General features: G+C 40.1%; 1 protein-coding gene across 2 annotated transcripts in view; it reads right to left on the bottom strand.

The window, feature by feature from the left end:
• The window catches only part of Eps15 (epidermal growth factor receptor pathway substrate 15), a 102,823-nt gene that overhangs the window by 51,139 nt on the left and 38,047 nt on the right, over positions 1–13,637 (bottom strand). For both annotated transcript variants that reach the window (XM_055628801.1, XM_055628802.1), the window contains exons 9-12: positions 9,650–9,739; positions 8,665–8,810; positions 5,956–6,112; positions 742–827 (exon numbers count right to left, since the gene is read on the bottom strand). In XM_055628801.1, the coding sequence (XP_055484776.1) occupies positions 742–827; positions 5,956–6,112; positions 8,665–8,810; positions 9,650–9,739 (479 nt within the window). The remainder of the gene's footprint in view (positions 1–741; positions 828–5,955; positions 6,113–8,664; positions 8,811–9,649; positions 9,740–13,637) is intronic.

Below are 13,637 nucleotides of genomic sequence, written 5' to 3'. Positions count from 1 at the left end.
AACTCTTTAGCTTTCATAGGACAGCCACAAAATGTTAGGTGTACACCTCATAGGTTAGCTGTTACCAGTTACTACATGGGACAGTCATATACCATAGCTACTAAAGCTTGGTGGAAACCTAACTGCCCAAACGTAACAAATATTAAAAATGGCAGAAAAATCAAAGAGTGTTTTATCTATGGTGCTCTGATTCTCACTGAAATCGCTGTAAAGGCATTTTATACACTCAACAACTGCGAAAGTCAAGAAGGCAAACTGTGCAACACTGGAGAATGTGTGTATCTACATCAGCTTGAGAGACTCGGACAGATATTTTCCTATCTAGCTGTTTAAACGTTAATACACACACAAGCAAGCAGGAATGTTTAATGGAGCATTTATGGGCCTTGGGAAAATCAAACCTAAACATTATTACAGACACAGTAACACAATGTATACTTCTGTTTTGAACCAAAGTAATAAAAAGGTCTGATGTGTGTGTTTGTGTGTATTCGTGTGGGTACATGCACATATGTGCGTGTGTGTGAAAGTAAGAGGTCAACAGTGGACATCTTCCTCAATCACTTGCCTTATATTTTAAAAAAGCATTCTGATTCCATTTAAGCAGAAATATGGTAATTAAGTCAAGTAGCATTTATCAAAATATGCATTAGAAATGAGGACATATATGTAATACATATATATTGAACATATAATCTGTATATGCACTTACTAAGCCGGCTATAATTTTACTTTACATACCTCTGCAGGTCAACTATTTCATTGTTAAGGGTATCTAGTTCCTTAATAGCAGAGAAATCTGCAACAGGACTTGATCCTATGATGTTCTAAAAACAAAACAAAACAAAAGTCACAGTTACACATTACTACTGTAAACACTAAGCACTAAAAACGCTAAAAGCTATACTGGGAATCAAGCTTTCACTACACTACATCATTAGGACTTTAACCCTATTTAATGAAATACTCAGCACAACCTTATATACGTAATTGTAATTACATATGTACTTGGAAATTAAGACAGTCTCTTACATTCTCCAGAAAGCTATTTTGAACCCAACACCTCAGACACCATTGCTTCTGTCAAGTGATCCTAGTCTACCCAGAATTCTGTAAATAAAATATATGCTAGATTAGAAATTAATTTCTCCACTGATATGTGTTATTTATCAGCAAGAAGTACAGAATAAGTACACAAATTTTGTTGAATCTCAAATTATAATAGTGGTTGATTTTATTCAACTCAACAAACACTTTTTGTTTTGTTTTTGGGACAGGGATTCTCTGTGTAGCCCTGGCTATCCTGGACTCACTCTGTAGACCAGGCTGGCCTGGAACCTCCTGAGTGCTAGGATTAAAGGCATGTGGCCTAACAAATACTAACTTTTGTTAAATGCTTTTAGTATCTATTCTATTTAATCTAAAACCGAGTAACTAACTGCTCAAACATGTTCTGTAATAAATACGACCATCACTACATATGTAACATGTTTTTTTTGGTTTAGTTTTTTTTTTTGTTTTGTTTTGTTTTTTTATTTTTATTTTTTGCTATAGTGCTGTTTTGGGTTTTTGTTTCCTTGTTTGTTTAAGAGACTCTTAATTCTGTGTGTTTGTGGGCATGTGCACACCACAGAGGCAGAGAGAGACATTAGCTGCCCTGGCACTGCAGTTCCAGGAGGTTGTGAGCAGTGTGCCATGGATGCTGGGAGTCAAGCATCCTCTGCAGCAGCAACACACACCTGCCTGTCAGCCATCTCTCCAGCCTGTTTGGGTTTCTCACTTACCCAGGCCAGCCTTAAACGTGCTGTGGAGATAATGGTGACCTTGAATTTCTGATCCTCCTGCCTCTACCCACAAATGCTGGGACTAAAAGGGGGCACCAGTGCACACAACACTTAGTTTTCATTTAATAAGGATGATGTGAGAATTGGTTACCAAATGGTACTTACAGATACAAAATACAGGTTTAATCTAGATTCTGTTATTTTGTTAAGTATATGCTCTTCACCAGAAAATGGAGAAATTAATCCCTACCCTTGGGTCAAATAAGCAGTTTTCTTTTGAACTCCCACTGATGTCCTGTTAGCTTTCTAAAGTCAGAACAAAAGGACCTAAACACCTGGTTTATGCACATTATTACAATCTGACTGACAACAGAATCAGTAGCTTACGTAAAACTGCACCGACTGGGTGGAGCCTGAGATGTATTAATGACCTGATTAGCAGAGCACAAAACCAAGTATTGGCACTAATTTGAATTAGTCTATGTCACCATCTTGCACAGAAGAAACCTAACAGTCTCATAATATTCCACTTCCTCACCGTACACAATCACTGAACATTCACTAAGCGCTGCTAGGCCCACCAATCAGTTCTCAGAAGTAATCTGAAAGGTGGATTATTAGGGAGGCCTGAATTCACTCAATTAAAGCAGAGGAAACAAACCAAGTACCTGCTCAAGGTTAAACCAGGCTACTAATTTGATCAAAAGTCTTCTGAGTAGATCAAAGTGTCATTTCACAGCAGGACCTTTGGCATTTGCATGGCAAAATAGTTTAGAAAACACTGTGCTAAAAGTAAACTTGGTAAACAGGTAGATAAAATTTGACAATTCCTTCTGCTTTTTTTTTTTTTTTTTTTACTATTAGCTTAAAAGTCATCTATATGAATTCAAATAATTAAACTTCAAATTTTATATTAATTACAACTCTGTATCAAATATATTTCTTTTGAAGGGGTAGTTGAGACGAGGCTTCCCCCTAAATAGCCCAGGCTACTCTTGAGCTCACTATGTAGTGCAGGCTAGTCTTACACTTACTATCAAGCTCCTGTTTCAGCCTCTGGAGTGCTGAGGCCACTGGTATACACTGCCATAATGATACCCAAGAGTACGTAACTGTTTTACTAACCCCACTGACACACACTGAGACTGTTAGGCATACTCTGCATCAGACAGTTATTAAGTTTTGGCTTTATTTAAACCTGATCTGTGATTTAGGATGAGTCAGCAAGCCAGGTCAGGTGAAAAAAAAAAAAAAAAACACAAAAAAAAAACCAAAAAATAACACTTGATCTCACTTTCATCACCAAGAGTAATTTCTGTCATTTAAATGCTACTGAGAAATGTTCTGTCAGAGGTGCAAGTACGCCAGGAAACACATGGTTTCCACACCTCTCTGTCACTCCAACTTTAAAAAGTGGCTCACACTTGACAGTCTTCGCTATTAAAATACCAACAGATAAGAAGATAAAGTTACACAAATTAGTTTAACCTCAAACAAGTTAGCTTCATGACTAAAACGGCATGCAAGCAAATAGGCAAAAGTTCAGCTAAAATTATTATGTACAGCAGGTGAAGGGTACACAAAAAATATTTTAAAAAAACATCGTATTAATTCACTTAATTTTGAATTATTTTTTTCTGTGTATGGTGTTTGCTTACCTATGAGTGAGTCTGTATACCAAGTATGTGCCTGGTGCCTGTGGGGACCAGAAGAGGGCTCTGGATCCCTGGGAACTGGAGTGACAGACGCTTGTGAGCTGCCATGGGTGAGCTGGGAAACAAACCCAGGTCTTCCGGTAAGGCAGCCAGTGCTCAGAACTGCTAAGGCATCTCTGCACACACGCCTTTTTGTTTAATGTGCACATGCATGGGTGTTCTGACTCTATGTCAGTGGACCACGCACATGTATGCAGTGCTGGTGCAGGCCAGAAGGTGGCAGCTTTCCTTGAAACTGGAGTTACAGACAGCTGTGAAGCCACCATGCGTGTGCAGGCAACCACAACGTGGGTCCTTTGGAGAAGCCGTCTCTCCAGCCCACACGCACCCTTCCTACACGGACTTCTCCCGCACTCTGTGCATTTCACAGAAGTCTCCCTTTAGTGGTTCTGAGTGGAGGAAGGAGTCCAGGGAAGGCAAGCTACAGGGCAGGCAAGGATCAAGTGACACGTGATAGAAGCATACTAACAGCTGTTTCCACGTTTATCAACTCTGCTGCATAAAAACCCTCTAATTTCAAAATATGTCATGTAAATAAAAACTGTAATGCTAAAATACAACAACAAAGAGAGCATAAAATAAAGCTCTAACCTTGAGAGAGAGGAGAGTTAAGAAACTGACAGTACAAGAAAGGCGAAAGCAGAGTGCTGCAGAATGGAAAAAACAGTCCAAACTAGAAAAAACACAGAAAGGAGGAAAGCGACATTCAAAAAGGATTAGTTGAAATTTCAAAGAAATTCAGTACTTCTTTTTTATTTTTTTTTTCTTTAAATAAATCAGAATATAAGGAGAAAAGAGATTATTTGAAAGTACAAATTTTATTTTTTTGGTCAATAGATAAGACAACAGTTATAAAATATTTCCATGAATCTGGCACCAAGAGACGTGGTATGCTCTCAGAAATGGACTTCTGAGTCCACTATCTCATGTGTCTACCAGCATACAGATTTCAATGAACAGACACAAATTGATTCAGTAATTTCTGTTCTCCTGGAAACTAGAGTTCACAGGCATTTCAGTCCTTATAAATTAAGAATGCAGAAGAACAAATTCTATGTAAGTGAAGTCTACAGTGTTGCATGCTGAGCTACAGAAGAGCAGAAAGCAGAAGTATAAACCAGTACCCTTCATCTTTCTGAGCGTATCACTTTCAGCCTCTCTACAACCTAGCAAGCCCATGTCATACATCATAGAGTCTACAAAAATTCACAAAGTGGCCCACCCCAAAACTCAACAAGTATAAAAACTTGTTTGTATAACTAATTCTCAGGACTTGGCAGTGGTGAATTCACTTAGTTTACTGGGCGGGGGGGTGGAGGGTATCCAATTTTGATTTTTGCTAGGTACAAATGAAATTTTAAACTATGTTAGAAATTAATGCGAAATCAAAACATTGTATTGATACTTGAGAGTGCTTAACAGCACACATTTGACAGCTCCTGTTATGTACAATCCTGAAAAGTCACTATAGAAATATTTATGTTACAAATGAAAAGAGATTTAAAGATACAAAGTTTGTGTAGGACGTTTTATTTGTTTTTTTGTTTATTTGTTTGTTTTTTGAGATGAGGTCTCCTTGTGCTGCCCAGGATAACCTTGAACTTCTGGATTCAAGAATTCTTTAGCTTCAGCCTTCGTAGGAACTGAGACTGCAGGCTCAAACGGCACCTGGTTATTTAATTCTAAAAGCAACTAAATCCACTATATGTAAGTCCTTTGAAAGGTCTATTACAGACCAGAATATTGTAAATGTTCTCTATGAAAAACGGTTTCTAGATAAGAAAAAATTTAAAGTACAACATGGCTAAGATGAAGATGTTCTCAAAATTCCCACTGCTGATTAGAAACCCAGTTAACATCTAGCTGTTTAGATACGAAGCTCAGCTGTATACTTAAGAATGAATCCTATGGCAAAAGCCACACACAGATGGATCCTTAACATACATTTTTTCTTGATGTAAAATTTTGATGTAAAATTGTAACTAAGCAATGACTATCTCCTAGATTTTGATTCCAAATTTGTATTGTTTTTCTGTCAGAGTAAATCACCAAGTAAAATGTATACATTTAATTCTTACAGCTACCATTTCAATTCTATTCATAAAAATTGACTAGGCAAGGTACATGCCTAAAATCCTAGCATTTGGGAAGTGAGGGCAGAAAGGGTCAGAAGTTAAGATAATTTTCAGCTACACAGTGTTCAATGCCAGCCTGGGCTACAGGAGATCCTGTTGCAATTCTTTTTAAAATCTCTTCAATTTACTATAGTAAAGTACAGCTGTCATATGATAATGAGCAGTGGGGGTGACAAGCCACAATTGAAGGATGCTGTAGAAGGGACACGAGCTTGTTCACACACACTGAACCAACAGTGACCGCTCTGTCCTCTACCTCTGTGACTTGACACAGCACCCTCCCACACTCGGGCATGCAGGTCCTCCTTGCAGTTAGCTTACCTTTTGTAAACTGGACCTCTCTGATGGTGGAATCATCTCTGGAGTGAGAATATGAGGAGGGTCAATGCCTTTTGTTAACTTCTGATTGATTAAGTGAAACGCCAAGGCAAACTGGTCTTTTGAAAGCTTCCCACAGTCCTTTGTGTCACATAGTGACCTACACAGATAAACCAAACAGTACATAAGTGCTATAATTACCCCAAAGCTCCAGCCAGCTAAACTGAAAATAGAACACAACACTAACATAAACATTAAAGAAGTGGACCACATTTAGATGTTAACCAGATCCTGGGGCCCATGAAACCTCACAGAAGAAAGCAGGAGGGTGGAGAAGGGTGCTGTGAAGTGCTTCCCTGGATAGGACACTGCGGCAGCCACAAGCACAGCAGCTGCGGTTACCTGTACAAGACTGACCCCTCAACACTGCAGCATGACTAGGGACAGGCACATGAGGCCCTCCCTTAACTGCGGCCGTGAATGGCTGCAGGGAAAAGGAAGTCATTTTTCTTCAGTGAAGTAGTCACAGGTAAATTGCACGTGACCCAGTAAATAATCCTACACCCACACCCATGTATATGCAAGCAACCATCATTAAGCTCAGGAGATTAGAAAACAAATAAAAACATAAAAGTTAAAAGGAGATAGTTGTAAAGAAGGGCTCCAGAGAGCAGAAAGGTGACAGGAGAGGGTAACGGAGTATGCGAATGATCAATTATATACATGTATCAAATTTAAAAAATTTTAAAGAGCACCAGAAAACACAACAATAAAACCTGTCCATTCTTCTTTTTAAAGTTCAGCTTTATAAAGTGATTCTCTGAAAGTCACCGTGGCCTGATGAAAAGATTAGAGCACAGCAACAAGCGGAATGTGGATCCCGCCTTTCTCTTCACTTCTCCTTATAACCTCAAGCAAAATTTTTTGAGGTGTCAAGTCTCAGTTTCTCCATCTCTGAGAAAGGCAACATCTAATTAAAGCTGGAGCACAGCACCACGCCCATCTGTGACAGCTGCCATCGGCTCTGTGTGCTTACCCTAGGCATCCAGAGGTGGATTGTCAGCTCTGCAAGCTCAATCTTTCTCAGCCTCAACACTCATCACTCTTAACACAGACCTACTATGCTCTGCTCTCTAAGCTTCTCTTTGCAACTTTTTGTGTTTGTTGCTTCTTACAAAAATCAAGATAGCTGGGCGACAGTGGTGGCAGGCACAGGGCAAAGCGCGCTCACACGCGTTGCCACATGTAATATGGAAGGGATTACCAACAAGCAGTGTCATGGGCAAATGTGTACTGCACATACATCTTACAGGGTGAGACAGGGACACCATTTCTTTTACTTTAAATAAAATACTGTCTCGCACAAACCTTACAAATAAAACAAAACAAAAACAAACCCACCTAGACTAGTGTAGCCATTCAAACAACCAACTCCCCAGGTCTACACACCTCGGTGAACACATTCGCTTCTGTGAACACAGCCATTCTGAAGCTATGGACTCTGCTTACATGCTTCTGCATTTATCCTCCACAAAGAATTAAAAACCTATCACAGAGTTAAGACTAGAAATGTAAGTCTTACTGCCTCTTTCATGACTCATGTGCTCTTTACCTGCACTGTCCTTCCTCATCACCCTTTCCTGCTCTCCTCAATACATGTAATACTTGCTTTTCCCACATGCATATCTGTTCACTTATGTACATGTATATATATGGTACAGGCAAAGACCCACAAGGAAGAACACGCAGAACTTTTCTTTCTGAGATTAAATAACCTCAATATTATACATTTATTTATTTTCCTATAAAGATATTTGCATTCTATTTATTGCTGCTCTATTCTCTACAGAATGAAATGGGACCAAGAGACCCCCATCAACAGATAAATGCCAACAAAATTTTGTATATATAAAAAATGGGGGGGCTGGAGAGATGGCTCAGTGGTTACAAGCACATCTGCTCCAAAGGACCAGGGTTCAATTCTCCACACCCACATGACAGCTCCTAACTGTCTGCACCGCCAAGGGATCCGACACCTTCACACTAATGCACATAAATAAAATTAAATAAATTATTTTTAAAAATAGGATGTTATTCAGCTCAAAAGAAAAATGAAATGTCTATCATGTGTGCATATGAGAGAGAAAGAAAAAGAGAGAGCATGTGGTGGTCTCATTTATCCCAGGCTGGTCTTAAAGGTCCCTGTATAGTCAGGCAGGAGATGCCCCTCGAATCTTCCACCTCTCTGGGTACGGGGACTGCAGGTGCGTGCCATCACACCCAGTACATAACAGGAGGGATCAAATCCAGGCCCTTCTGCATGGGAGGAGCTATATCCTAGCCCTAAAGGTACTACCTATTAAAATGTTTAAATTTCAGCTACCTAGATTTTCTCTTAAGATTCTCAGAGCTTTAACTTGTATATACAAATGCTGCACTTTAACAACCTAACAAGTAGCTGATGCTATCACCTTTCTAAAGCTTCAGGCAAACAAATCATTCTTAAGTTCTGGAGCTTTGTTTTTTAATTCCACTCTCGAATGTTTGTTCATTATACACAGTACTTCTTCAAATTTGAATTTCTTCTATTAAAAAAAAAGAAACATACTGTTCAAAAAAGTAGTAAAAAATGTGAATGTATAAAACTAGAGTTGAAACAGAACCACATATACACAAAAACATGCACTTAAAAAAATTCTATTAAAGTCTCACCAAATGTGGGCCAGCACAGCAGAAGGCAACCCTGTTTTCAGGAAGGTGTCCCGGACCTCCAGTCCGGATACGTATCCATCCATATCCTTGTCAGTTTTCAGGAAGATCTCGTCATATTTAGCCTTCTCTGCAGGGGACACAACCCACTGGGGTGGGAGAGAAAGTTCTGTCAAGTGAGTGCAACTTTGAAGACAGCACACACCTCACACTCTTTCCAACCACAGCGGCATCTGTCACCAACCTTCACAAATCCACCAAAATACCCTTGATATCAGTGCACTGCCTCCCATACACCACCACCAAACAGTAGAAAGAGAGGCAACAACATTAAGTCAGTTTGGACATTCAGAGATGCCAACTTAACATTCTTCTTTAAGGAACCAGTAAAGTCAAGCACAGTAAGCCTGACCTAAGAATTCCCATACTAACAGCAGTAACCGGGAAACCTGCATAAACAAACTGTCCCCCGCTTTGTTTTCCAGTTCCATGCAGCACTGCTGCCCAGAGCTGAGCGTGCACATGCTGTCCTTAGCTGGCCTCACACGACCTGACAAGAGACAGGTCAGAGGAAGTAAGAATCGGCCAGAACAGTGTGGTCTGAAGAACCAAGAGTTAACTACAGATTGAAAATAATTACCATGGCAGGAAAGCATGCATGTTAGCACACAGTATCTTCCACCTCCACCTCTACCCTCCAACAGATCAGGGCAAGGCCAGGCGGACATCCAGAGGACCTAAGGAGCACCTGCCTCCTCGGGGCGTCATGTTACACGGGTTCACGGAGGGGTGTGCAGCATCTTTAGACTGCTCCTGTCTTTATCAACCACATTCATGCATTTTGTTACAGCAAAACCCTTCAACACTGATAAATCTCTACCTGTCTTAACGGTGCTTTGGTAGGTAAAATGCCTACAGGTGGCAAGGAGTGGTAAGAGTCCTTGGCTGCTGAAGAGGGGGTCAACCACATGGAGCCTGATATACTGACCGTTTTTCTCTTAGAAGGCGGCACCAAGGCTGGAGGCAAGGACATTGGCACAGGTTCTTTCTCCAGTGCACAGTATACCAAAAACATGGCCTTGAAGATAAACAAAACAAAGACAAATATATTAGAAAATTATTATATAATTCACCGAGTTGATTACTGTTGAATAACAAGTAATTTTCAAGCTGTGTCAAATACAGACTTCTGGAGCCTTCAATGGCCACCTCCTGTAACCAAAAAAGGCTTTCAGTGGAGAAACTGGAACACAAACCCAGCCACAAAGCCTTAGACTCACAACTTCTCTTGCCAACAAAATACGCAGAGAGAAAGGTGGAGGAGAAGTTGAGGGATGGCTAACCAATGACTAGCCCAGCTTGAGAGCTAACCCAGAAGAGAGAACACCCAGACACTGGGACTGATGCTCTGCTACACTTCCAGACAGGCCCCTAGCAGAACTGTCACCTGAGAGGCATCCCCCAGCAACTGATGGAAACGATGCAGACACCCACAGCCAAACATTAGGCATAGCTTAAGGAAATTCCAACAAAGAGGGGCACGAAAGACTGAAGAATCCCGAGGTCAAGGACACCACAAAAACAAACATACAAAATCAACTAAGCTGGGCCCATAGGGGCCCACAGAGAGTGGACCAACAACCAGAGAGCACACAGAGGACAGACCTATGCCCACTGCACATATGTCACAGATATCTTCATGTGCGGCTCCTACCAGCAGGGGCAGGAGTGGGATCTGACTCTGCTGCCTAACTTAGGATCCCTTTCCCCTAACTGGGCTGCCTTGCCTAACCACAACAGAAGATGCGCCTAGTCCTCCTAAAACTTGATATGCTAAGGCTGGTTGATATCCCTGGGAGGCCTCCCTTTTTCTGAGCCTGTTCTGAGGAGAAAGGAAAGATGAGAGGATGGGGGGGAGGGGAGGTGAGTGGGAAGGCCTGGGAGGAGAGGAGGAAGGGGAAACTGTGATCAAGACATAAAATAAATTAATTAATAAAAATATATAAATTCACTCATTGAGCCAATCATGGTTCAACAAGTCATTTTCAAGCTGTTTTAAATATATATGCATATAGATATAGTTTGTTTATTTATCTCTTTGTATTTTAGAGACAAGAGTTTCTCTGTGTATCCCTGCTGTCCTAGAACTTGCTCTATACATCTTGAACTCAGAGACCAGCCCGGTCTGTGTCCTGGGTGCTGGGATTAAAGTTGTGAGCCACAATGGCCTGGCATCTCAAATCTTTTTAGAGAGAAAAGAGGAAAAAAGAGGAAGAAACAAAAAGAAAAAGGAAGAAAAATAAGGAACTCAAAGCTAAATCATTCTTAGGAAGAAATACTCAGCAAAAACTTGGGAGGCACACCACCCTTCACTGAAGTTCCATTAGCAAAGAATATGAGGATTCGGAGAAAAGGCTGCCTATTAAAAAAAAAAAAAAAAAAAAAAAAAAACTCCTAATATACAAAAATTCTCCCAGAAATTAACAGAGCACAAATTTAAGTTCAATAAAAACATGGACAAAAGTATGAACAACTAATTTAAAAAAATGGACACCAGAAATAGCCCATCCTTTAACATACAAAAACATGTAACATGCTCAATTTCACTCTTAAACTACAACTACAGGTTAAAATTACAGTGGGTTAACATTTAGCCTAAGTGGCAGGAATCCCGAGTTCCAAAACGTACTCGGCAGCTGAACTGTGGGGAAAGGGGGCTGTTAGACATTGCTGGTGGGCACTGGAGGGTAACTGGTGCCACGCTGGCAGGCTTCCTTGGGGCAGAGGGCAAGGAGGCAACAGCACAGACGACCTTGCCAAAAGCCTCAGTTCTCAAGTGTTGGGGTTGCACATATGAGCCACAGTCTCACCTGACCTTGCACAGCTCAGAGACCATGGCTCAGACACACTTACATTAGAGGCATCACTAGCCTCTATCTACCATTGGGGCCTTTCCACCACTTGTGGCCTCCAGTGACTGGCGTTCTTTTTCTTTGTCTTGTCATTTACCTTAGACTTTATGTGTGCTGAAGACGCTGTAATGGACTGAGTTCTAAGTCACCTCCTGGATAGCTTTCTTTCACTAAATTGTCTCTCAAGTATATACGTATTAATAAACTTGTATTTTTTCTTCTGGGAACATATCTTTTGTTACATGAATCCCAGCCAAGAACTTAAAAAGGCTCTACAAAACTCACATCAGTACTATCCTTTTAAGGGCAATTCTCTTCTCTTTGCCTCAACCATCTCACATCTGGGAACGTATTCTTATATTTATTTGTCTATACATGAAATGCTGCATAAAAAAGATCATTAATCACAGCAACTGTCTGCATCAGCACCTAACTCCCATCAATAAAAGACTAACTTAAAAATTATGGTATACCTATATGATAAATTATGAAGCAGCAAAAAAAAAAAAAAAAAAATCATAAAACTGGGTGGTGGTGGTGCACGTCTTTAGTCCCAGCACTCAAGAGGCAGAGGCAAGCAGATCTCTAGGAGTTCGAGGCCAGCCTGGTCTACAGAGTAAGTTTCAGGACAGCCAGAGCTACACAGAGAAAACCCTTCCACAAAAAAATGTAATAACAACAAAAAGAGAACAAACAAACAAAACCAAATCCTAGGAAAGCATTATGATATTGTCTTCATAAATATGTAATTTCCGAAATTTACCAAATTATATACTTAAATTGGAAGCAATCCATTGTATGTAGTCCCAAAACCAATATACCAGGGGGAAAAAAATAACCTATGAGAAAATAAGCCCAAGGATCTAAAGCCCACTATTAACATAAAAAAGTACAGTGCTAAACACACAACCTCCATTGTGTGTGTATATATATACAGATGTGTGTTTGTTTGTGTGTAATGTTATCTTCTGTGGTAAAGAAGAAATAATTTATTCACAATTTGTGTACATTTAGACCAGGAAATTTAAGGATAAACCAGAAACTAAGAAAAGTCGCTGCTCAGAGAAGACTCCATCAGTTGAGGGCAGGGATGGATCTTTTTCACTATCTTCTTGTACTAATTCTGACCCATTAGAATGTACTACTTGTGTAAATCACTTGTGTAAAGTACTGTAACTTCTCCATGTTAAAGGCTGTAAGACACCTGTCAAGAGATGCTCAGAAGTGATGTTTCTATGGCTAAAAAAAAAAAAAAAAAAAAAAGAGGAAAACTACATAATAAAAGAAAAACAGGGGGGAGGATAGAGAAAAACGCTCAGCGGTTAGCGGTTAAGAACATTGGCTGCTCTTCTAAAGGACCTGGGTTCAAATCCCAGCACCCACATGGCAGGTTACAACTGTCTTGTCTGTAGTTCCAGTTCCAGGAGATCTGACACCCTCACACAGACACACATGGAGGCAAAACACCAATGTACATAAAACAAAATTATAAAAGAAAAACAGACAACGTCTTAATCATGTGAAGAAGTCAGTTACATGTACCCTCTAGGATTCCCATAGAAACTGGCAGAGTATATTATTACTTAATTCCACTGAAAATCATAATTCTCTCAAGAGGAACTTGGGGCTCCTATCTTAACTCCTAAGTTTGAGTTTGACAGTTTTTAAATCAGTTTGGACTCAGGACTTAGTACAACTGTGACCCACAATTCCTGTGATGGCTAATATTTTATAAATGAAGAAACTGCAGCTCAGAGATGCTAATTTGCCTAATATAATATTTTAAAGACACCACAGGCTACGGTATACACTAAACCACACAGTGTCACAAGCCTATAAACCCAGGACTAAGGTCTGAACAGCGGAAGACTGAGTTTAAGGCTGGCCTAGACTATACAAGAGTCTGTCTCAAAAAACATAATTTTAAAATGTGTATGTATATAGATACCTACACATATACACGTAGGGGTATATATATGCATATATGTGTGTGTGTGTAAAATGTGTATGGTTCAAGCCAGGACCTCCCAGCTACAGTATTCTTGCTCAATGGAGGTCTGAGCA

The sequence above is a fragment of the Psammomys obesus genome, unplaced genomic scaffold (assembly GCF_907164565.1).
Source record: "Psammomys obesus unplaced genomic scaffold, mPsaObe1.curated_primary_1811, whole genome shotgun sequence".
In the NCBI taxonomy this organism is placed as follows: Eukaryota; Metazoa; Chordata; class Mammalia; order Rodentia; family Muridae; genus Psammomys; species Psammomys obesus.
This window is presented reverse-complemented; position numbering and strand designations above follow the sequence as displayed.